The sequence below is a fragment of the Paramisgurnus dabryanus genome, chromosome 10 (assembly GCF_030506205.2).
Source record: "Paramisgurnus dabryanus chromosome 10, PD_genome_1.1, whole genome shotgun sequence".
NCBI classification, from domain to species: Eukaryota; Metazoa; Chordata; class Actinopteri; order Cypriniformes; family Cobitidae; genus Paramisgurnus; species Paramisgurnus dabryanus.
The window spans coordinates 19,353,436-19,379,043 of record NC_133346.1 but is presented as its reverse complement, the minus strand read 5'-3'; the positions used below and the strand labels follow the sequence as shown (position 1 = coordinate 19,379,043).

At 36.1% G+C, this 25,608-nt stretch overlaps 3 protein-coding genes across 6 annotated transcripts in view; all 3 read right to left on the bottom strand.

Annotated features, from left to right (window-relative positions):
* Positions 1-761: 761 nt before the first annotated feature.
* slc5a1 (solute carrier family 5 member 1) lies at positions 762-18,486 on the bottom strand. Its single transcript, XM_065290445.2, has 15 exons — positions 16,483-18,486; positions 13,254-13,325; positions 11,644-11,748; positions 10,703-10,762; positions 10,448-10,552; positions 9,730-9,835; positions 8,324-8,404; positions 8,026-8,237; positions 5,392-5,527; positions 5,162-5,269; positions 4,927-5,077; positions 4,617-4,785; positions 4,060-4,275; positions 2,889-2,994; positions 762-2,209 (listed from the first exon to the last, which is right to left on the bottom strand). The coding sequence occupies exons 1-15, from the start codon at positions 16,612-16,614 to the stop codon at positions 1,995-1,997; spliced, it is 1,974 nt and encodes a 657-aa protein (XP_065146517.1). The 5' UTR covers positions 16,615-18,486; the 3' UTR covers positions 762-1,994.
* Positions 18,487-21,228: 2,742 nt separating this feature from the next.
* On the bottom strand, positions 21,229-24,124 carry ywhah (tyrosine 3-monooxygenase/tryptophan 5-monooxygenase activation protein, eta polypeptide). Its single transcript, XM_065290454.2, has 2 exons — positions 23,658-24,124; positions 21,229-22,653 (listed from the first exon to the last, which is right to left on the bottom strand). Exons 1-2 carry the CDS (start codon positions 23,742-23,744, stop codon positions 22,003-22,005), a joined length of 738 nt encoding a protein of 245 aa, XP_065146526.1. The 5' UTR covers positions 23,745-24,124; the 3' UTR covers positions 21,229-22,002.
* Positions 24,125-25,015: 891 nt separating this feature from the next.
* The window catches only part of depdc5 (DEP domain containing 5, GATOR1 subcomplex subunit), a 30,465-nt gene continuing 29,872 nt past the window's right edge, over positions 25,016-25,608 (bottom strand). For all 4 annotated transcript variants that reach the window (XM_065290449.2, XM_065290448.2, XM_065290447.2 and 1 more), the window contains one exon: positions 25,016-25,427. In XM_065290449.2, coding sequence (XP_065146521.1) covers positions 25,132-25,427 — 296 coding nt within the window. In that variant the 3' untranslated portion in view covers positions 25,016-25,131. The remainder of the gene's footprint in view (positions 25,428-25,608) is intronic.

Below are 25,608 nucleotides of genomic sequence, written 5' to 3'. Positions count from 1 at the left end.
ATTATATAAAATTCAACAGTAAAATAAAAAGAACTGCAAAACAGAATAAATGTATTTTTGTCGTAAATGTGTTTTACTTTAGTCTAACTGCACGAATGACTAAATGATGAAAGCATGTTTGTATAAGGAGATTTTGCAGAATAAAAAAAACACATCCCTTCATTCAAGCTTCTTTACTGTATAAATCAACTTTACTCCCCCTACTGCACATCATACAGTCATGCAGTTCAATTTATTTGCAGGCCCGGATTTACAAACTCCATTCACACTCATTCTCAACACATGCTACTGTGGACACTTTTTATTCGTCTACTTGATGCAAAGCAAAAGGTGATATATAGTAAGAAGAATTTAACCACTTGTGAAAGGCCACAAACAGCCTTTTTTAGATATTAATACATTCCTATTAAATTTTGTTCAAAACAACCTTTAAGATTAAATAAAAATTAATTTAATAATTTTAATGATAATTTTATCACAATAGCATAATTCCCAGTTAAAACAGGCTTTAGTTAGTTTAGTTAAATACATATATGCATTGTTATTTTTGTGCTATATAGTGTTAAAGAAAACATATAAACTATAAATATACTTAATAAACCTATAGTTAAAAAAGATAATAGATTTTTAGTGTGTGCATTGAAATGAATGGTGAATGGTGTCCCAAAATAGCACAGTTGAGATGTCTTTAGAATTTCTTAACTTTATCTTAAGGAGTACTTAAGACCAATTTATTACATTTTAAGTACAAAATCAGTGCATGAAAAGAGTACATTATTAACTGTAGTTACTGTAAAAAAAAGTATATTTTAGTGCAATTTTTTCATCTGGGTAGTAAGTTTGTGTAATGAGATTTTCATAATGAGCAGTTCCATAATTTGTCCTTGGCAACAAAAGTTCACATGAAAATATAATACTAATATTTTTCCTTTTCAATCTGATTCACATACAATTTAACAATTCTGAAATTGTTAAAAATTGTCACTCCAAATGAATGTATTGTTTTCTTCAGAGAAATACATCATTGAATCACACTAATAGATCACTCATTACTTCTTAAATGACTGTAGAATGAGGAAACCATGACATTGGTGGACTTTGATTTCAGATGTATCGATAGAAACTTCATGCAGAATTAAATATTAACTTTTCTTTGCTGAAGCCTCCTAAAAGCGTTTTGAGTCTCATCTGATGCTTTCCCGAAACAAGCTTGATCTTTAAGGTCTTCAGTGATCAAAATGACTTTGTCTAAAATAAACATACTTCCATGTACACATCTTAATAAACACACAGGCAATTATTACTATATAAATGCTAAAATTTATTTATTTTATTAACAAAGTCAGTAATAATTTAATTAATATTCATATTAGAGTACATATGAAATACATTTATAATACCATGTCAAAAATATGAATATTAAATAACATCCTCTCTTGTCCTGGACAAAAACATATTTTACTTACAAAAGTAAGGACAAAGTTGAAGAGACACGGCTTACAAACATCAGTTAAAGTGTCCTGTGTTAGCCAAAAGCTAAGCTTTAATTTGATCATAAAGCATCAGGGCTGTTAACAAAATATTTACGTTTAGTATCACCAGTCAGATGGTAGGACAAATATAAGGTTTTTGACAGGTAAACTTTGTTGCATGTTTTGGAAAATGGCAGACGTCTAAAACATGGCAGCTACTAAGGACACGATTGTGTACATTTTGCCTTCGATCTGAAACCAAAGTCAGGTGAAGTGCTCCAGACGACGGATATGAATCTAAATGTACAGCGACAACATATTTTATTCCTTGTCTATAAACAGTGCAGATTTGGTTAGGATGCAGTAAGGCAATTTTTGTGGAGGACTCAGTAACCTCCACTAAGACTTAACATATTTAGTTTGATGTCAGCAGGAACATCTTTCTATCCACAAAGCAGAGATCTAATTCTTCAACATCCCTTTTTGTTTTTGCATTCTTGGACATTTTCTGGGATTTTTTTCTTAACCGAAGAAACCATGGAAAAAGACGCAGACAGCGAGGAGTATGATGGCGTTAGCGTTTACCACGTTTCTCCACAAAGGTTTCTCAGTTGTATCGGTGAGCTTCAGCTGGAGCGCCGCCTCCTCCTCTTTAGTCAGTTTAGGGGCGTTACCCTGATCAAAGCCACAGAACCAGTTGTACGCCTTCTTGAAACAGTTCGGCTCCGCACGTTCCTCTGCGCAAGACAAAGGCCAACAGCTGTTATCAGTTGTTCATAAAATATTAATCTGATGATAATACATTTATTAATCTATGTGTGTAATCAACGTGATTTGCACGAGTAAGACATTTTGCCTGTACTAAAATATTTCTTTGTTCCTAGAACAGCACTCTTATCAACTAATTGCGGACCATCTGACGCATGCTGCCCATTAAGCTGGCAAGCACAATTGGCAGAATTGGCTGGATGCCACTCGATTCCTGGTGGCTGGTTTGTACCAGACTGCCAAAACGGATAAAGGTACCAGCTGACAAGTGCTTTTGAGGAAGAAATAATAGGCATACATCATGATTACAAAGTCTAATCGTCCAAAAGTGCTTTTTGTGTGTGTTTCTAAAGAATGATTTGTGGACTGGGACTTAGCAGTTTGAATTTGGTTGACCCTAGCTAATCTATTATTGTGTTATCAGTCATTTTCTATGATCTCTAAAACAAAACTGTGATTTTGCCTCTTCCATTAGATCATCTCTTGTGGGCCAGAGCAATCTGTTAAAGGGCCCCTATTATGTGATGTTAAAGGGTTTTTATGAAACCTTTCAGCCAAAAATGAGCACTGTGCACCTTTATTTTTATGAGTGTTTGTAATGCTATCATATGCATTTAGCAAGTGTGCGGCTTGTAAATATGCCATTACCTTCTGTTTCCATGGTGTCGGAGTCCTGATCTCCAGTCCATTCATCGTTTTCCAGATCAATCCTTTCCTCAGTGCTGTTCCTCAAACTCCAGCAAAGCCTGTGCAGCTGTGGAAAGACAAGAGATCAAAAAATAAAACATATACGAGGGACACCTTAATAGAAAAATCTTTTTTTTTTTGTCCACAGATATAAATCTCATGGTAATACGCAAGTATATAATACATTTCAATATAATCTGCGTTTGTCCCTGTGACGTTAGGGTTTAAGGGTGGGGATAGGGTTTCATTTGCGTTTTTTCAGATAATGGTACGATTCACACTGTATGGTGTAGGTTAGGGGTTCATGTTTGGTATGAATTAAAGATCTGGTTAAAGGTCCACTGTGTAGGTTTTAGTGGCATTTAGAGGATAGACTGTGAATTGCAACGAATGGCTTAGTCCACACCCCTCCCTTTCAAAACGCATAGAAGCTATGGTAGCCCCCACAGGACAAACACAACAATGTAGTGACAATGTACTGTAGTGACGAAACACGCTCTATAGGCCAGTTTGTCCATTTAGTTCATTATGTAAGGTCTTTATGATCCGCTGATAATGAAGTTATGTAATTATATTGCATATTTGTCAATAGATCAAGTTACACAATGCACCTTTAAAACAATTCAATAACTCCGATGCAGTTTACTTATTTTGAAACAAAATGCGATGTGTCATTGCTACAGATAAGTTGGCTTTAAAAAAAATAACATTCCAGGAAAAATAATAAAATTGGTGTCAACTGTTTTATGTTTAACCTATAGCCTACTGCACTGAAAAAAAAAATGATTAATTCAATTTACTATTTTTCAATCAATTTATTTAAGCTACATTTAAACAAAAAATTAGAAAAAATAAATAAATGTAGCTTAAATAAATTGATTGCAACCACTTACTTAAAAAAAATGAGTAAATTGAATGAATAATTTTTTTTCAGTGTGTTAATGCGTAACAGTTTTTCTTTCTGTTTTCAAACTGAGGGATTTTCCACAACTAGATCTTTATTAGTATTTAACTCAGAACATGTTATACAGTAAAAAAGTTAACATTTTAACGATACTTTCCCTAATAGCGTTGTTGTAAATTACATGTATTACGTGTAGTGTATTTTTCATTGATATAAGAAAAAACTTACATGTTTGTCATCAATGGGTTTGGTCATGAGGGAGATGCCTAATATGAGAATACAGGATAAGACAAAGAGTATGATGGCGAAATAGAGGTAGTGCACACCGCAGATGATCGTAGGACAGTTGCTGGGTTGAACACAGCTGCCAGTCCCAAAGGCGAACTCAGCTATCATGCGTGAAAGACCCACCAACAGGCCAATACACATCCCATAAAAGGCACCCTGTAAGAGGAGAGCAACACTGTTAAAAATGTCTGTTTGCCATTAACTTAGTGTAGATTTATATTCATGTTATTTACTGGCAACAGTTTGTTCAAAGTCAAATGAACATTAAACATTAACAACTCTTTGTCTTTACAGAATCAAACTATCAAATAACAACCTCATGCAAAATCCACAGATTTTGGTTCCCAGAATGCTTTGCACGAGGCTGTTATTTTAGTTTTAGACTTGGCAACATTGATGGGAACCGAATGATAATGAAACTACCCTATGAATATAAAATCTGTACTTTCTTGACTGACAAAATGTAAATATATTTAGAAAGTACTGAGACAACTTACTGGTTCATTGACTCGCTTGCAAAAAATGGCCAGTGCGAAGACGGCAGCGATGGGTGGAGCCAGATAACTGGTAATGGACTGAATGTAATCAAAGAGCTGCCCGCTCTGAGCCGACTGCACGATGGGGATCCACGCAATACTCAGGCCAATAAGAACCAGCATAAAACACCTATAAATTCATGAAATACACCATTACTTCTTCATCTTTTGCCTTTAAATGCTGATCAAGGGCAGTACAAACTTACATGAGCAAGCCAAAGCTGCTTATGAAGATCCACAATACAAACACACATTGGACACACATACGCACCTGCCAGCGATCATGAGCTCCTTTTCTTTGGCCTTGGGTCGGATCTTGGTGTAGATATCCATGGTGAACAGAGTACTGGCGCTGTTGAAGATGGACGTGAGGGAACTCATCAAAGACGCCAGCATGACGGATAACATCAATCCTCTGAGACCTTCGCACATACATAACAGCTTAGACTCGTGTCGTGAACCAATTCATTGAACCAACACATCAAATTAGTATGTTTAAGCTCTACCGTTTGGCATCAGGTCCACCACTAGTTTGGGATAGGCGATATTAGTGCAGCCCACACTGGTTCCACAGTGGCGGAAACACTCATCTGGATCCACACATGCAATCACATCTGACATAAACAAGACACAGTTATTCTTCATGGCCAAATAAAAACAAATGTCACAACCAGTCTACCACCATTTATTTCCCCAGACCTGCATTCCCAGCATGCACCGTGGCTGTTTTTCTTACCTGGGTACAGTACTCTGCTGATCATGCCAGGGAAAACCATTAGGAACATGGGCAGAAGTTTGAGATAACCACACAAGATGCAACCAGCTTTCACGTGAGATAAGTTCTTGGCGGACAGACAGCGCTGGACAATCACCTAAAACAGTTGTAATGCTATGTTAGCGCACAATGTGTAGCACACAAGCATCCATTGAAACATTCATCATCAGGCTGAAGTAGCTTTGAACGATCAATACACAATATAAAATCAATGTAAATATATAATCAATAAAAAAATTGTTGGTTCAACTTTAAAAAGTAAGTTACCCTAGTTGCCTTAAAATTTTAATTTAATTTAACTTCATATTAAATAGTTGACTCAACCAATTTGAAGTTGAATTAACTAAATATTTTAAGGCAACCAAATAACAAACCTTTTTTAAATTGAACCAACTTTTTTGCATATGATCACACAAATAAAATAACACAGGAACATGCGAGTCTGAATGAGATAAACTTTGACTCTTGCTAATGGGCTGTTAACTTCAAGTGTGTGAATATCTTTTCTTGGGCTGTTTGTGTATCCCTTATCTTATGAAGTGTAGACTGTGTTCTTACAAAAATCTGTGCATGTCTGTCTAAATTTAGACTCGGTCTAAAACAAGAAGCGCATTGTTCATCCTGGGAAACTTAAGATAAAAGTGCAGTTTCCTAAAATGGATGTGTGCACAATTTGCCTGTAAGTCTATGTGACCCTGTCTGTGAAATCCAGGCTAAAGTCTCATAATCTAACACAGTGGTTCTCAAACTGGGGGCCGTGGCCTTCAATTTACATGAATTCTACTACTAACCAACAGCACTACATTGTATATTTTAATAAGTTTTGTTTAATTAAAATTTTTTGTTTTACAATGTTTTATGTCAGAAATTTTCTTTGGGGGGCCATGAAGGGCAGAAGTGGGGGTCACCGTACACAAGGGGGGCTGCATAGTGAAAAAGTTTGAGAATCACTGAACTAATAAGTTTGATTTCAGTCATTGATTTCAATCTTTGACATGACCTTACTCAGTCAAAATTAAAGGGGTGGTTCAATGGTATTTCATGTATTCTGACTTAATAACACAGTTATAGAGTTGTTTCCTCATGCTAAACGTAGGCAAAGTGTCAAAAAAGCAGTTAGGCGTGTTTCAGAGTATTTCTGTGCCGAAAGCACTTCGCCAAGGTTTGACATGTTTTGGAAAGTTTTTTTTGATTACAGGTCCAGCTGACGTTTCGGGTGTTTCGATACGCATCACTTCTTTATATGGGCACTTCCCCCGGAAAACCCTGCCCACCCGCCAATCAGCGGGAGATGCTAGAACTTGCAAACATCACATCACGCGACACAGCTTTGTTTAATTTCAAAACTCAAAAATGGCATGAATGAAGAAGTGTTTTTGGATGTAAGGAGAAGAAAGCCAGCCTTATGGAAACAATGGATATAGTTTATTATGCAGGGTAGCAGCGGAGATTTGCTTGTGTGTTTGATGCGCTGGATTTCATTGAAAAGTCCCAACCGGGTCACGAGTTGCATGCGGTAAAGTCAGACTTCTGTATTATGTTGGAAATAGGCGCGTGTGTATATTATATAAATGACACGAACATGTAGTGAATCATAAGTTAAACAGTGTTGTATAAAGTGTTGCATGACTCGTACTCGCTCCGTCGCGGTATAACACCTCCTTCTTCATTTTTTCGTACGTTATCGGAAAGATTCGGTAATGCTAATCTTTCTTTTATAAATCTGATTAAACTTAAGACTCTTTAGAGATATAAAGGATGTAATACTAATCTATAGGTACTCCAGCTTAACATCTGAAATGCAGAAACAGCGTGTGTTATGTGAGCTTTAAAGATATTATGGTTATATTTTCACTGAATGTTCTTTATGTAGGATGATTTTATGTAGAAAACAGTAAATCACACAAAATGCCTGGGTCACAGACTAGGCCTGCATGGTACCAAAAAATATACTGCCTAAGTTTAAAGGGCACCTATTATGCAAAATCCACTTTTACAAGGTGTTTGGACATAATGTGTGTTGGCAGTGTGTGAACACAACCACACTATGATGAAAAAAATCCACCTGCTCCTTGTTTTTAATCCTCATTAAACCAAAACAGTCTCATTAGACTCTCATTAGCAATTTTGATTTTCTAATCAATGTGAGGTCACATTGAAAAAGCTCCGCCCACTTACAGTCCTGCATTACCATAGTTTCCACCCTCAGCAAGTTGGACTGTGTTCACTAGATACTATTGTCTCAGACTGTATTGATCAGATCTATTTTAACTGAAAGCGCTCACTGTCTGTTTGTAAGGAAGTGATTTGCATTTAAAGGTACAGACATTAAAACTCCCACCCAAAAAGGAGAATTTTGGTCATGTTATAATAAATTATATGTGGGGTATTTTGAGCTGAAACACATTCTGGGCACACCTGAGACTTTTATTACATCTTGTAAAAAGGTCATAAAATGTGCCCTTTAAACCCAGATGGAACCTTGAAAATATTTAATTCTAGTCCAATTATACCTGCTATAGTTGTTCACACTAAAAATCACATCTAGAATCTATTACAAATATTACCCAGAAGTCCTTATAAATGCATCAATACCTGATCAGTGCACCAGTACCAGCCGGCCTGAATAGTAAGACCGAAAATAAGTCCAGGCCAGGGCAAATCTCCTTTGATGGGGTCTCTGAAAATGTGAAATGCATCTGCGCGGGGCGTGTAGCACGCTGAACTGATGTTTTCGCTGACCACTGATGGGATTGCGTTCATGTACTTGTCCTTTAAGTTCTCGTAACCTCCGACCTCATTGAACGCTGTTGAAATAAACAGGAAACTGGGAAATGTTTCATGAGGTCCCAAATGATTATTTAGTACCGACTGAACTCCAGAACGGACTTACCGAAACCCATAAGAATAAATGAGCCTATAACCATGATGATGGTCTGTAAGGTGTCTGTGTAGATTACCGCTGCCAGTCCACCTGTACAGAAAAGATTCAAGGTTTTCAATCATGTCAAATGCTTTGCCTCTATGATAAATTTTTAAAAATATTTTATAGATCCAGTTTGACTTTCATTGTCTTTTCATACAAGCATAATCAGACCGGCATACAAGATGATTTCTAATGTTTACTCCACTGGGGAACAAATCTGTACTAACCCATAAACTGCAATAAACCTCTTATACAACTGACCATAAGGATGACATAAGTTTAAAGTCACGATGCATCATAGAGTTTGGCTTCCACAGGCTTATCGTGGGTAATTACCCATAATACGCTACAATAAACAGCACATCTCATTCACTGCAATCCCACTGGTGGCCCCACAACCCTTGAGAATAACAAAAGTTGGACTTTATTCCATGGTGTAATTTAAGTGCAGTTAGCATCTCTGAGTTGATTTAACCCAAACAAAGGAAAGTTCAAAGGAAAACAGCACCGTTTTCAATATTTTACTGTGTTTTTACCTCAACTTAGACAACTTAATATCTTTTTTCAATGCGTGCACTTGATCTTTGTACAGCATGTCGTGAATGTGTTAGCATTTAGCCTATAGCCTCATTCATTCCTTAGGATCCAAACAGGGATTAATTTAGAAGCCACCAAACACTTCCATGTTTTCCCTACTTAAAGAATGAGTAGTTACACGAGTAAGTATGGTGGCACAAAGTAAAACGTGAATAAAAATTGAGAACTATATTGAATGGCGGTCAATATCTTTGACCTTGGCACACAATATAGTTTTTTATCCGCTTAAAAAATAGCCATGTTTTATTTTGTGCCACCATACTTACTCATGTAAGAGTCTTTAAATAAGTAAAACATTGAAGTGTTTGGTGGCTTCTAAATTCAACAATGTTTGGATCCTAAGGAATGAATGGGGCTAGGCTAAATGCTAACACATTTATGACGCGCTGTACAAAAATTAAGTGCACGCATTGAAAAAAGATCGGTATGTATTAATTTGTCTAAATTGAGGTAAGAACATAGTAAAATATAAAAAACTGTGGTGTTTTCCTTTAACATAGGGAATATGGGTATAATGTATAATGTACATGGGTATGTGTGTCTGCATTATTTAGTAATGTCCACAGTATTTATCTTTCATCTCTTTTACGTCTTTGGCCTGCCAAACTTGAGCACCCGGAGAAAACAGGAAGAGCATGGCATACAACAGTGCTACCCAACAAGTCACTGTACCACCCCATCTAATGATTTAAATACTTGACAACTTACCCCAACCTTATATGTATGAATATAATGTCAATGTACATTATGCAACATTTATGCAGTGGTGAACTCACCTGTTACTGTATAGAGTGCTGTAATGAGCAGCAAAAGAAATACAGCCAGGTAAATGTTGAGTCCTAAAGCCTGATTAATAAAAATGGCTCCTGCAAACATATCTGCCTGAGATGTGGAAATAAACAAGAACATAGACAAGTGGGTGGGGGAAATGATAGGGCTATTTACATTGACTTCACATGGCAATAAAAGGTATTTTCACATGGACAATAAGCACCGTATCAGATATACTATCAGACTACGCATGTTTAGTTAAGATTTAAAGCAAATATTATCTAAGAAATACGGTAAATACAGAGATAAAGCAGTTTCTAGTAAATCAGATTTTCAGATGTATTACTATTACAGAACAGATATGATATATGGGTAAACCTGGGTAAACTATTTAAAGTAATCTTCTGTACTACTAAAAAAATATTTTTTAATAGGATATTTGTCTTTATTTCAAAACATAATTTAAACAATACTGCACATTTAGTTTATGGTTAGATACTCTTTATGGATAAAACAAAAGTACTCTCCATAGGGTATTAAATGAAAGTAACTCAATATTTACTGTCAAGCAACTTTATCTAGTTTTTAAAGTATTTTGCCATACCTTTCATCTTTAAGTACTAAAATGTATGTGTTTATTTACAATTACAGTAAGTGCATGAATGCCGCAATCACTGTTTTACCATTTTACATCTATACTTCAAGACAGAGATTTTAACTCACAGAGATTTTGGTGAAGACATAAAGACACAGGGAAAGCACGGAGAGGTAAATACGGATGCGCTGTCCACCAAACCGTTTCTTTAGGTATTCGGGCATGGTCACCACCTGAGCAGATAACATGAGCATACTGTATGACCATAAAAAGATATGTGATTGCCAAAAAGATACGTGGCACAGATAAGCGACTGCAGTCCAAGCAACATTTGAAAGCGTTATGTTGCAATGCCGAATACTGATGAATAAATGAAAGCGTACCCCAGCCTTTATGTACACGGGCACAAACAGCCATCCCAGAATAATCACGACAACAAGAGCCTGAGGAAGAACAAGGCAAAAATTGGAGGAAGACAATGCTGAAAGTCAAACTTTCTACTGGCTGTTGGTTCTTTATAATGACAATAACATTATTACACCCTGTTACAGTACATACTCTACAATAGCATACTGTTTGCATTATTCGATTTTGCCATGAACTGTATGCTTAGATGATGTCAATAAAATTCTATGAATAAATATCAGTTGTTGGATGTTCATAAAGTGCAATTATTTTGTTTATTTTTATTATTTTGCGTGTAATTAAAACTTATGCAACTGATTACAAGCAAAAATATAAGTCAACGTGTACTTGTAATGCTATTTGCCTCAATGCAAAATACTTTGTAAAAAATATTTGTTGTACTTTTTTAAAGCAACACTATGTAGTTTTTTTACCTTTAAATAATGTCTCTAAAATTATTTCAGTGATAGAACAACTTTTAACTGGACATATTGTACTGTTGCTGCAACCTGAGCAGCCTCCTAGCTGCTACAAGCACACTCTGAAAGTGGCGGTGGAGGGTAGGAAACACAGCCCCGCCCCTCCCCCTGCCTGCAAAAGAGTGTCTGATACCAGGCACTGTTGCGCTTTTCAACCACATGGGGGAGCTGTAAGTCATTTTTACATGGAAACTACATAGTGTTGCTTTAACTTAAAAAAGTAAATTACCTGGTTGCCTTCAAATGTTTGAGTTCATTCAAAGAGAAAATATTAGTTAACTCAAAAAATAAAAAATAAACTAATTATTTTTAAGTTGAATTAACTCAAAATTAGTTGCATGCACTTTTTTACAGTGTGGAATATGCAATATTCATACTTAATTTTTGGCTAAAACCCAAATCATTAGTATTTGTCATTTTCAGTTTTTTAACATACGTACGTTCCATTCAAACCCTCCAATGGCAATACCAGCAGCAGCTCCAGTCCCTGCTATTCCTACAAAATGGCCACTTCCAATGTTACTTGCAAAGAGAGAAGCTCCAATCTGAAAAAAGTTAAGAGAGTTTAAAATAACCCAATGGCACTGTATTGAAACAAAACAATGATAGCATGTTTTTTTTAAGTAATCAGCATGAAGATTCATTGGGTCTCATTCACTAAGCATGCGTAACGCACAAATTTGTTCATAAAATGTGCGTACGGATGTTTTAACTTACAAATCATGATTTAACAAAAACTTTAATACTACAATTTCTTCTAAATGTTTGAAAAACGTAAGAACAACTTAGACCACATATGCGCAATAATCATAAACAAGGAAAAATGACCCTATAATATATATCTGTGTTATATATTTTATATATTTTTTCCTTGTTCATGTTTATTGCTTACGTGTGGTCTACGTTGCTCTTACGTTTTTGCATACATTTAAAATAAATTTTAGTATGAACGGTTTTTATTGAATCATGATTTGTAAGTTAAAACATCCATGCGTACATTTTACGAACAAATTTGTGCGTACACTGTAAAAAAATTCTGTAGAAATTACAGTGTTATTGCAGCTGGGTTGCCGGTAATTTACCGTAGATTTAAATGTATGTTATTTACTGGCAAGAGTTTGTTCAAAGTTAAATAAATTTAAATATTAACAAGTCTTTATCTTTACAGAATAAAACTTTACTATAACAGCCTCATGCAAAGCATTCTGGGAACCAGAAATCATCATCAACCTTTTTCTGTTTTTTGCTTCAGATTTTGTTTCCCAGAATGTTTTGCTTGATGCTGTTTTTTTACTTTTACTCTGTAAAGACAAAGACTAAATGTTCATTTAACTTTTAACAAAATGTTGCCAGTAAAAAAAATAAATTTAAATCTACGGTAAATTACTGGCAACCCAGCTGCAATTTCTATGGAATTTTTTTACAGTGTACGCATGCTTAGTGAATGAGACCCAATGAGTTTACTTTAAAAGCGCATTTCAGTCTTTCTTTAGAATATATTAACTCGTGTCTACTGTTTGACTATATCTGGCAATGCAATCTCTATAATGATAAGCTATGAAAACTGCCTCTTCTGTACATTCTAAGGTGTAATCCGAACAATAATGATTGCAACAATGAACTTTGTAATAACATATACCAAAGCGTGACTAATTCAGCTCAATAAAAACTTCATTCACACTGAAAGAGCGTTTCAATGTTCTAATGTGGACAACATCTGGCATCAAAATATCATGGCACCATAAAAGACTTTGTTCACCCTATCATAAGAGCAGGGTTACCATGAAAAGCATGCACTGGCAAATCAAGGGGGCAGTTAAGGTTACAATCACGCTATATTGATAACGTGCAGCCAGCTACTGATAATAATATATGGCCACCTTTGTCTTGGATAAAAGATTATATAACACCAGAATAGGAATTTGGTGAATCATAAATAAATGAATAGTAAATAGTCAAGTAATCACATTTCTTTCATTTCAGAAAGAAAATGCTATTAAGCTTTTAAGCTTGTACAGTTTTCCTTTTTAATGTCAGTTCATTTACTTACCGGCCACCATACCATACTTCTGCCAGCCAGGAAAAATCCTCCTACAGTGGCTCGGTTTGTCCTCACCATTGCCTTTGAAGAAAAGAGTATCACATTTGTTATCTAAAAGACTGATAGGTTGTTGTTGTTCATTATATTTTATAACACTCTCTTTACAGGTTTTCAAAAGGTATAGGTTATTATATGACTATAGGTGTTCCTGTAAAGCTCAGTGGTGGTAGAGCATTGCATTAGCAGCGCAAAGGGTCAAAAAGTCATGGGTTCAAACATATTGATAAAATTGTGTACCTTGTACAGTAATGCACTGTAGGCTACACTGAAAAAAACAGTAGTAGACTGGATTTACTTAAAAATATAGTGGGTAATTTTTGCATCCATTTTTTTTAAGTATATCATGGAATTTATGGTTTTGCTTAAAATTTCAAGTAAAACTTACTTTAAAAAGTGGATGCAAAAATGATCCACTATATTTTTAAGTAAATCCAGCCTTTATTTTTTTCAGTGTACAGTGCATTACTGTACAAAGTTGCTTTGAATAAAAGTGTCTGCCAAAAAATAAATGCATAAATGTGCAAATACAGTATAAACTGTAACTTTTGGAAAAAATTAGGGCTGGGAAAAGATTGATCGCGATTAATCGCATACAAAATAAAAGTGATTTTTTGCATAATATAGGAGTGTGTGCTGATGTGTGTAATTATTATGTATATATAAATACACAAATATTCATGTATGTATTTAAGAAACATTTACATGTGTATATATATTTATGTATATTTTTATATATTCTATATTATATAAAAATGTACAAAATAATTATATATAAATTTAAAAATCTGAAATGACTATATGTACGTGTGTGTGGTAAAAAATTCATAATAATTACACTCAGTACACACACACACATATTATGCAAAAAATCACTTTTACTTTGAATGCGATTAATCGCGATTAATCTTTTCCCAACCCTAATTTTTACCAAAAGGTTTCAGTGTAGAGTGCTTTACAGTACAAAGTTGCTTTGAATAAAAGTGTCTGCCAAAATATAAATGCATAAATGTGCAAACACGGTATACACTGTAACTTCTGGTAAAGTATTTTGGTAAAAATTAGGGCTGGGAAAAGATTAACCGCGATTAATCGCATACAAAATAAAAGTGATTTTTTGCATAATATAGGAGTATTTGGTCTGTGTAATTATTATGTATACATAAATACACACATATTCATATATGTATTTAAGAAACATTTACATGTGTATATATATATTTATGTATATTTTTATATATTCTATATTATATAACATTTTAAAAAATATATATATATATAAATTTAAAAATCTGAAATGACTATATGTACGTGTGTGTGGTAAAATATACATAATAATTACACTCAGTACACACACACACACACACACACACATATTATGCAAAAAAATCACTTTTATGTTGAATGCGATTAATCGCGATTAATCTTTTCCCAACCCTAATTTTTACCAAAAGGTTTCAGTGTAGAGTGCTTTACAGTACAAAGTTGCTTTGAATAAAAGTGTCTGCCAAAATATAAATGCATAAATGTGCAAATACAGTATACACTGTAACTTCTGGTAAAATCTTTTGGTAAAAATAAGGGCTGGGAAAAGATTAATCGCGATTAATCGCATACAAAATAAAAGTGATTTTTTGCATAATATACGAGTGTGTGCTGTGTGTAATTATTATGTATATATAAATACACACACATTCATGTACAGTATGTATTTAAGAAACATTTACATGTGTATCTATATATATTTATGTATATTTAATATATTCTATATTATATAAAAATTCAAAAAAATTATTTATAAATTAAAAAATCTGAAATGACTATATGTACGTGTGTGTGGTAAAATATACATAATAATTATACTCAGTACACACACACATATTATACAAAAAAAATCACTTTTATTTTGAATGCGATTAATCGCGATTAATCTTTTCCCAGCCCTAATTTTTACCAAAAGGTTTTAGTGTAGAGTGCTTTACAGTATAAAGTTGCTTTGAATGAAAGTGTCTGCCAAAATATAAATGCATAAATGTGCAAACACGGTATACACTGTAACTTCTGGTAAAACCTTTTGGTAAAAATTAGGGCTGGGAAAAGATTAACCGCGATTAATCGCATACAAAATAAAAGTGCTTTTTTGCATAATATATGAGTGTGTGTACGGAGTGTAATTATTATGAATATATAAATACACACATATTCATGTATGTATTTAAGAAACATTTACATGTGTATATATATTTATGTATATTTTTATATGTTCTATTTTATATAAAAATGTAAAAAAAATATATAAATAAAAAAAATCTGAAATTACTATATATACGTGTGTGTGGTAAAATATACATAATAATTAAACTCAGTACACACACACACACACACACATATTTTTCAAAAAATCACTTTTATTTTGAATGCGATTAATTGCGATTAATCTTTTTCCAGCACTACTAAAAATAGATTTTTTCATCTAAATTTTTTTCACTTTGATTGAACACATTTTTAGATTTTTTTTTTTTTTTTTTACATTTTTTCACCTTAAATTTTTCACAAGTTTCACAAAGTGAAACTTTTTTTAAGTGTTACCAATTGAAGTATTTTTTTTAAGATGATACAACTTTTTACAGTGAATTATATTATAGTTTCTGAGAAATTTTGGAAACGTCAAGTTTCCATTTAAGATGAATTAAGACACATTACTTGATAAAAGATGCACTATAAAAAATGCACCATTAAATTAAAACAACTTGAGTTTGCAAGTCAATTCAACCTACTATTTTAAGTTTTGACTTGTGATAAGTTGACATCACTTATAAAACAAGTAGAAATTTTTAAGTTAAAGTAACATAATATATGTTGATTTAATATCATTTTTTTGTGCGATATATATTACAGTGTATATTCCTCCGATGATCAATTTATTGATCTAAAATAACCCAAGACAAATTTCCCTTTAACCTTAACCTTAACAAAGCCATTCTCATTTCTCAAGATTTGGAGCAATAACATTTACAGGTGCATATTTTGCAATAACGATTTACCCTCAAATCCACCCTCCTTCTCTGGTTTCAACAGTTATCTCACACACCTATTGTACATTTACATGTTGACACAAGGTTAACAATTCACAAAACAGCAAGAGTAAAAAAAAAACAGGTGGATAAAAAATACCACTTACCCATATTCCCACAGCCAGAACCACTAAAAAATATATCACAATTACTGAGATATCTGCTGGATTGTTAATCGCTATGGTGGAGTTTTGTCTGACATTCCGGACAAAGGAGAATCCGAAATAATCTGCACCCATTTTGGTGGTGTTTCGGGGGGGGCGAGTGGATCACCACACTGCGTCCCTTTCTGACACGAGTCTGATGGTGAAGACACCTGACACACACGCTTTCACCTGCAGGAGTACGACTGGTGCATGCGCACACAGTAGGCCATATATGTGCACTTGGCGATGGGTGTGACTTTCAGTTAATTATAAAAGTGTTTGTGCCTCAGAGCTGTCAAAAATCTGAGATTATGTGCTGGTGAAGGAAACATTAATGATCTACTTGGCAGGACATTTGAGATTGGGTTCCTGTGAAGCCCAAGACCCATGAACCTCCACATCATCTGTATATAGTATTTATAGTTTAGGTTGTTTACAGTGGATGTTGGACTTTTTCTTGCAAAATTTGGGCATAATGCAGTTGTAAGGACACCTGATGTGCTAAATGGCATTGTGGGTGTTAAGTAAGTGACAATGGTTGCAGAAAGCGAACATATACTAGATAAAGTTTATACAAAAAAATGACTGACAGATAAGAATGTGTATTATGGGATTTGAGGTGGGCTAAAAAGCCAAGGAAGTGGATTTCCAAAAGCAAACTGAATGTGATCAATGAATGCATCTGTCAAAATGGAGAGTCAAGTATGTATAATGCTTATGGACAGAGCTGTTTGATCTTTCTATTCACCTTACTCATTGTTTCTTAGTTGAGCTCAAGCAAGAATGCACGATTTTTGCTTTAGTCGACCTAAACTGATAAAGATGTGCTTAATCACAGTTTCAGTTTCTATGAAATCATTTAGTCCTGGCTTTATATCCCAATATGCTCAAATCACATCAGGTTAAAAGCAACTGAGATTATTAACACCCTGTGTTCTTGGGTAAAACAACAAGGAAACCGCATGAATTTTACCTATTATCTTAAGTTCTGGTAATAACCCACATTATTCCCAACAATTTCACACATGCTTAACCACTGTGGCTCAATCATTAACCTGGAATTGGTTTAACAATATCAAGTACAGACGAAAGAATCATGTTGTTTTTTTGTTATATCATCTATTGTGTGACTGGGTTTAACCTTTTGCTCGAGTATTTTAACACCACCTTAGAAAAATTACTTCAGTTGCTTACACTTCAAATATTTAAGTGTTAAATTTCACTTTAAGTGAAAATGTTAAGATTTTTTAATTATTTCAATTGGTAACACCTAAATTTTTTTTTAGCTTTTCCACTTAATTTTTCACTTAAAGTGAAGTAATTTTATAAGTCAATCCAACTTCACTTTTAGCAGTGTGGCAATCCGTATTCGTACATATTTTATAAGTTGGCTAATTCGTATTGATTTGCACGACAACATTCGTACATTTTTGCCCGATATGCTTTTGCCGCTGTGACGTTAATCTTGGGATTAGGGGTGAGGTTTCGTAATTGTTTCGCAGTGGCGGCCGGTGACTTTTTTTTCGAGGGCGCACAATGCGAAGTTCGTTAAAACATGTATGTAGCCCGTCATGGTTCCTATTTTCAAAATATGTGTTCTGCGCTTTGAGAGATTGTGTGTCCATCAGTGGCGGCTGGTGACTTCTTTTTTTTGAAGCGCACGATGCGAAGTTCGTCACAGCATGTTTGTAGCTTGTCATGTGTGTGGTTCGTCATTTCAAAATATGTGTTCTGCGCTTTGAGAGATCGTGTGTGCATCACTTGTCATGCCAAAATAAGTGCCTGCTGCCTTGAACTTGAAAGGATACGCTCGCGTGTGCCACATACTCGCACGATCTCATGCATAATCAGAGGGGAGTGTGTTGCGTGTATTTAGTGAGCGTCTCCTTATCATAAACGGTTTTGACGCGTCTCCAGCAGGCACTTATTTTGACAAAACACGTGATCCACACAGGATCGCTCCACACGCATGACACATATTTTGGAAAAGGGAACCACACACGTGACAATCAGAACACTTATTTTGAATTAGCGCATCCTCGGAAGAACAGTCACGAGCCACTGGTGTCCATCACGTGTTTTGTCAAAATAAGTGCCTGCTGCAGACGCGTCTAAAGGGTTTATGATAAAAGAGACGCTCACTTTGCCAGATACTCGCATAATCTCATGCATAATCAAAGTTTAGTGTTAAGGGATTGTCTTGCATGTATTTTGTGAACGTGAGTGTCTCTTTTCTCATAAACGGTTTTGACGCGTGTGCAGCAGGCACTTATTTTGACAAAACTTGTGATGCACATTGTTCACATGACGCAACAAACACATATTTTGAAAACGCAAGCAACACACGATACTCCGAACACTTATTTTGAATTAGCGCTCCTCGGTTGAGCAGTCACGAGCTGCCACTGTTGCTTGGTATTTTATGATAATCATATGCTTTTGTACGATTTACTTCACATTAGGGATGCTTAACTCTTTCCCCGCCATTGACGAGATTTCTCGTCAATTAAGAGAAAACGCTTCCCCGCCAATGACGAGATATTCCGTCTTTCCGCAATACCGCTATTATCCACCAGGTGGCGCCCTTCCGCAACTTTTTAAAACCGGAAGTATTTCCCTATGCCAAGCTGCTGCATGTCCGTGTCTGTTTTAAAGATCGCTCTGAATCGGATCTCTATGAAAAGTCCGTCATAAAAATGGAATTATTTCTGCTTTTTGCTCAAAATATGGTGTTTTTGCAAAAACCTACCCATTTTCAAAAGCTGATTGCAAATGAACCACTAAAGGTAGGATGAAACGGTTTTTTTTGTTTGAAAGCAGAGGGTCTGTTCTTTCATTTGGTATATTGTATGTTTATATATTTAAAGAAGAACATTTTCTGGAAGGCATTAAACTTTGGTGAAAATCATGAAAAACGCTGGCGCTGGCTGGCAACTTTTTTAAAAACGCTGGCGGTGAAAGAGTTAACGATTAATCGTGATTAATCGTTAGCAGAATAAAAGTTTTTGTTTACATCATATATGTGTGTGAACTGTGTATAATAACTTTGTATAAATAAATGTACACACATGGATGTATATGTTTTAGACATGTTTACATGTGTATAGACATTTGTATATTTATGTATAATTTATATTATATATAAATATAAATACTTAATATATATAAAAAAATTCTTAAAATTATACATGAATGTGTTCATATTTATATATTTATTATACACAGTTTACACACAAATGTGATGTAAACAAAAACTTTTATTTTGCTAACGATTAATCGCGATTAATTGTTTAGCATCCCTACTTCATATTAATTTATAAGAATAAGCCAACTCTTAAAATTACGTTCGAATGAGATCCGGCTGCACCATACCCTGCGATTTATCCGTCTTTCTAAAAATCTTTCTTTTATCTTTCCTTTTCGTTAACTATTTTTTATATTGTATAACCTAAGTGAGGCAAAAGAAAAAGGTGTGCTGTGACAGAATTGTACTTTACTTTATCAACTTTTCAGCAGTAACCGTATCTCATCAGGGTCATGAATGTTTATCTTTAAAATGTTTTGCATTTAATGCCATAAAGCTCTGACCTTCCGAACGAAAATGGCCTTCAGGGTGTATTCATTTAACTTCAACTACACTATTATAAATCAATCATAGCGTGTAAATGCTGCATACTGATGCAATCACTATTTATGGCATGTGTTGTAGATACTGTACATGAACGGGAATTCATGCCAGAACCTTTTACATAACCAAAGGGCAAGATTTTATTGGCCAAAGGGCTGCTGAATAGGGGATTCCTTCACGAAATCGCATAATGATATCTTGAAGGATGCTAATTTATTTTAATCGTTTTTTTTGCGCGTGTTATTGGGATACAGACAGATATTAGACTAGTCCTAGACTAAAATAAATGTAAGAGCTGTCCAAACTGAAAACAACTTGCACTGACATATCTTAAAATACATCAGTGCCCTTTGTTTTGCCTCAGAATGCAAGCCAGTGCTGCCGTTTAAACTAAGTGGTACAGCATTGCGTTAGCAGTGCAGAAGGTCATGGGTTTAAACCCAGGTAACACCCACACTGATTAAAAAGTACACCTGCCACTGTACTGTAAGTCACTTTGTGTTAAAAGGTCTGCCAAATGCATAAATGTCTATTTCTTGATGGATTTAATTTCTCAAAAATTGTAAACACCGTGGCACTTTAAGGGTTGGAATTTTTACAAACATGTCGCTAAAAGCACTAAAATGTATACAGTGCATTTAGAAAATATGTAGGATTGACCTTATTTACGTTATTCCAGGCATCTCCTATACCTTATTGTTTAATGCACATTGTTTCAAATGAAATAGTCAAGTATAAAATTGTCTATCGACTTTTATTAAAATTCTAAAATTTCTGCGCTTTTTTTCCGAGGTCACCTGTGTGCGTTATTGGTTTTTGTAAATGCTATTTAACATAAAATTAACATAATGTTAATTAACTAATAAGTCAAATTCAGTAACTGTCCAATCCTCCAATTCGGGTTCGGATCTACTTGGATATAAAATTTCCAATCCAATTTTATCCTTAAACTAAAATCACGTTCTACATTTTTCTCTCGTTGAATATTCAGAAATAAGAGTAAACACCCTCTCATTATTAAGCACTGAGTATGCATCAAATATATTCATAGTAAAAAGAAGTGTCAAGAGATATCATACTGAGAGTTCCCATGGTAGGCAATGTCTTTAATGTCATTCTGTCATAACCTTGCATATGTCATTCTTATCAAAAGACTCACTGCATCTCGTAACAGATTGCTGCCAACATAATAGATGACGGCGTGCTGTTCTGAGATCAGCAGGCTTACACAATTCACAGGGTAGCAAGGTGTACAAGTTGAGTTTCATGGAGGAACGACAGACAAACACATCTAAGCATTGATGGAGGTACAGAGTAATGTCAAGTGAAGAAGAAGAAGAAGAACGTAACCGGTAAGGTGGTGTAACATTTGCACTATACTGTGCCACGTACTGAAGACCTCATTCTGTAGTGTTACAGAGTTTCTACAAAGATCAAGTCCTTACAAGTACACACTAAGTAAATGTCACATGGAGACCAATATGCTAATTATCAGCGACTCATCAAAGGGGGGAGGAAGAGAAAAAAAGTGTAGAGAAAAGAGGGTTGAGAAGAAAGAACGAGAAATGGGAAGGTAGAGAGTTACAAATCAAAACACAACTACCACTTTTCACCGAAAGCGGTGCTCGTGCCGGTTTCCATTTCCACCGAACGGTGGAACGATTGAGCACCAGCACTCGATCAGTGGAAAAGTGGAAATAGCCCTGAGGAACCAAAGAGGGGAATTTAGGTATTCACAGAAAGAGAGAAAAGAGACGAAAGAGAGAAATAAGATAAAACAGTAGAGACGACATCGTGGTTGGGACAGACGGGTGCTACTGCAGCTTGAAGTGAAAGCAGACACGGCCGATCTCTCAGTTGCCGTCCCCTCCTTCGCTGTCCTGCTGGTCGCTGGTCCACAGGGTGAGGTTGTCCCGCAGAAGCTGCATGATGAGCGTGGAGTCCTTATAGGAGTCCTCGTTCAGATTGTCCAGGTGGCCGATGGCATCATCGAAGGCCTCCTTGGCAAGCTGGCAGGCCTGCTCGGGTGCGTTTTGGATCTCGTAGTAGAACACGGAGAAGTTGAGCGCCAGGCCCAAGCGGATGGGGTGGGTGGCCGGCATGCCCTTGCTTATTTCAAAGGCCTCCTTGTAGGCCCCTTCGGACGATTCGACGGCGGAGGCCCTCTTTTCGCCGGTGGCCACCTCGGCTAGGTAGCGGTAGTAGTCGCCCTTCATCTTTAAGTAGAAGACCTTGCTCTCTAGCTGGGTGTCGTCACAGTTCTTGATGAGGTACTGGTCCAGGAGAGTCAGGACGTCCTGGCACACGGACTCCAGCTCCTTCTCGACTGTCTCTCGGTAGCCGCGCACCAGTTCCAGCTTTTTCTCATTGCCATCCGCCGCCGTCTTCTGCTCTATGCTGGATATAACTCGCCAAGATGACCGCCGGGCCCCCACCACGTTCTTGTAGGCCACGGAGAGCAGGTTGCGGTCTTCATTGGACAACGGCTCATTCAGCTCCGTGACCTGATGGTATAGGAAAGAAAAGGGATGTTGGGTTAATATGAGCACGTGAAAATTGACCAAAACCCAATATGTAGTAGAGTTAAACTCAAACGTATATGCAAATTAGGATTCATCTCATTATATATTCATTATGTATTCAAATACGCCTGGCACTGAAGTCCCATAGAATCTTTAATTCTTCAACACATCCGTACATTTGAATGAATGATAAAAAACTAAAACATATTAAAAACTGATTTTAAAAAGTAAATATTGGCAACAATGCTCTCTAGATATTGAAATCGTCCATAATTTCCCAACTCTGACCGATATAGAGACCGACAGATCAAACCTGAATACACTGAATATTAAAATTGTGACACACAGTCAAAGTAATCTAGTAAAAATGATATAAATATATCAAAAATAATTATAATACGACTATAACAATAGCATCCGTGTCCACAATGACTGACTGACGTATCCTTTGTGCTCGCGTGTCAAAGCACACACAGCTGATTCACATATTGCGCTTATTTGACGCCGCTACAATTAAACGTGGGCTGTTAACCCGTACAACTTTTATTTGATTGCATAACATCATTTATATTTAAACTGATGTGTATTTTTTAATATTTCATCTTGTCAGGGACGCACAGATGCACAATGGATGTTTCTGGGGATGTCTTAGCGCCGCCCATGTTCATCCACTGTAACGATTGATGTGGACGATATTGAACCGAAACCTACGATTTATGAGCTGTCTGCAAGCTCATCCGCCCTTTCCTCTTATTTATGTAAAATAACGTTTCTTGATTATCAAATGTACGATGTCACGTTTTGTCTATTTAACGCATACATTTAATATATGACAAAGAGAGACTACACATCATGACAAAGGCAATGTGCAGTTGCATTAGGTAGTAATGCTTTATAAATAACTTAAACCACAAAAGATGCAACGCTATTGTGATATAATATAACGTTATAATGAATTAAAATATGAATTTCAAATAATGACCCACCAGCTTCATCGCAGAGGCCATGTCATCATAGCGCTCCGCCTGCTCTGCCAAACGGGCTCTTTGGATCAGTTGTTCCCTGTCAGCCATCCTCTCTCTTGTCAAAGGCTGTCGGTTCGGTCGGTTGTACCGGGGTTAGGTCGGTCGGTCGGTCGGTCGTCTCACAGCAGAAGACAGAGCCACGAGAGCGCGCGCCCCGGTCAGCACACACAAGCGCGAGCAGAATCTGGAGCAGCCGCGCACGTGAGGGTGATTTGGCGAGCCAAGTCTTGAGTGTGCAAATGTATAAATGTTACAGATATTTATTTCTATATCTATATTTTAGCTGTCCCCTCCCGGCCCTCTCTTATTCAAGTTTCGCCGAGCTCGTTTTTTTCTCTCACCGCTTTCGGCTTTGTGGGGCTCTGCTGCTGCAAGCGTCCTGTCAATCCCAGCGAACAGGGTGGAGGGGGAGTATGGAGGGGGGTGCGCGCGCACTCGCTGTATTTCACGATGACGTCATTTTCTAAAAATAGCCGCGAGCCCCGCAGGCGTGCACATGCGCAGTGAGGTTTACTGCATTGTTCATTGCAGCGAATGACGGCGCATGCGCGCGACGAGAAAGTCTTCCGCATTCAAATGAGGAGATGCTGCTGTTCAAAAGCTGATGAAAGAATAATGGGATGCATGGACATGGCTCTGTCGGGTTATTGCTTAATGATTCTCCATGCATTCTCCATGAAATGGTATGGAAAGATGCGTATTTACAAAGTGAACAAAGGTCAAACTTCTTTAGAGGTGCAGTTGTTGCATAAAAGTGAGATTTAATGTAATCCTTTTGACCTTGGGGGTGAGGTAAAGAAATGTCCTTTTAAAGGGATAGTTCACTTAAAAATGAAAAATCTGTCATCATTTACTCACCCTCATGTTGTTACAAACCTGTATAAATTTCTTTGTTCTGATGAACACAAAAGAAGATATTTTGAGGAACGTTTGTAACCAAACCGTTTGTGAGCTCCATTCACTTCCATAGTAGGAAAAAAAAATATACTTATCAAAATCAACTTTAAAAAGAAAACAGAAGAGATTGTTTTGAGGAATGGAGGATTGTGAGGGCTCATTATTTTTTTTTAAATAAACATATGTTTTTAATTTCAATTTCATTGTGACTTTAATATTGAAACAAATGTAGGTAACCTCAAGGTAGGATTGATAAGTGTTTAGGGCGGAGCTTGGCAAAGGGTCAATATGCTGAGAATTATTGCAACGTCAGATTTGCTTAAAACATACCATTCTAATCCAGTCATGACTGTAATGGCTTCAGGACCGAAAGCATTGCAGGTGCATGTGCTGACACTGTAAAAACAGCATGACTCGCCCAATTAAATGTGGCTGTTTGCTTTATTTATCTGTGATTAGATGGTAGCAGCAGTACATTAGCTCTCATTGCAGAGACACATTGCCTCCGTTTCTCTGACACGGTATCTATTTCCTATCCTCAGGGGGCACTGGTGTTCATTTTCTCCACGCAACTGTCCCAGAAGGTCACCAGTCGATTATCCTTGTTTGCACAAAAGTCTGTGAAATCTCGTAGCAGGCGGTCAGCTAATTTCTCATCCCCCAGTGCGCTAGTCCTCCATGCTTTAGTCAGCATTGTATTGTAAGCCCAATTGTAGCCTACTCGATCCTCAGAACCAAACAGGCTCTGATTGGCTGAGGTACCGGAGTTACGCCGCCGCCGTTGTCCACTAGAGTATTTCCTCTTTGAATAAGGCAACTGAAGAAAAACCGTACCTGAATAAAATGTGAGACTTAAAATAAGACACAGTTGAGATCTTATAAAACATTTAAAGAGCTCAGATGCAAAACCCTGACATGTTTTTTGTGTAAAATAGCATTTTTTATCAGACTGTTAGATTCTGCCCACAAATCCGTATTTCTTAATGGCTTAGGGCTGGGATTAGGCACATTTTAG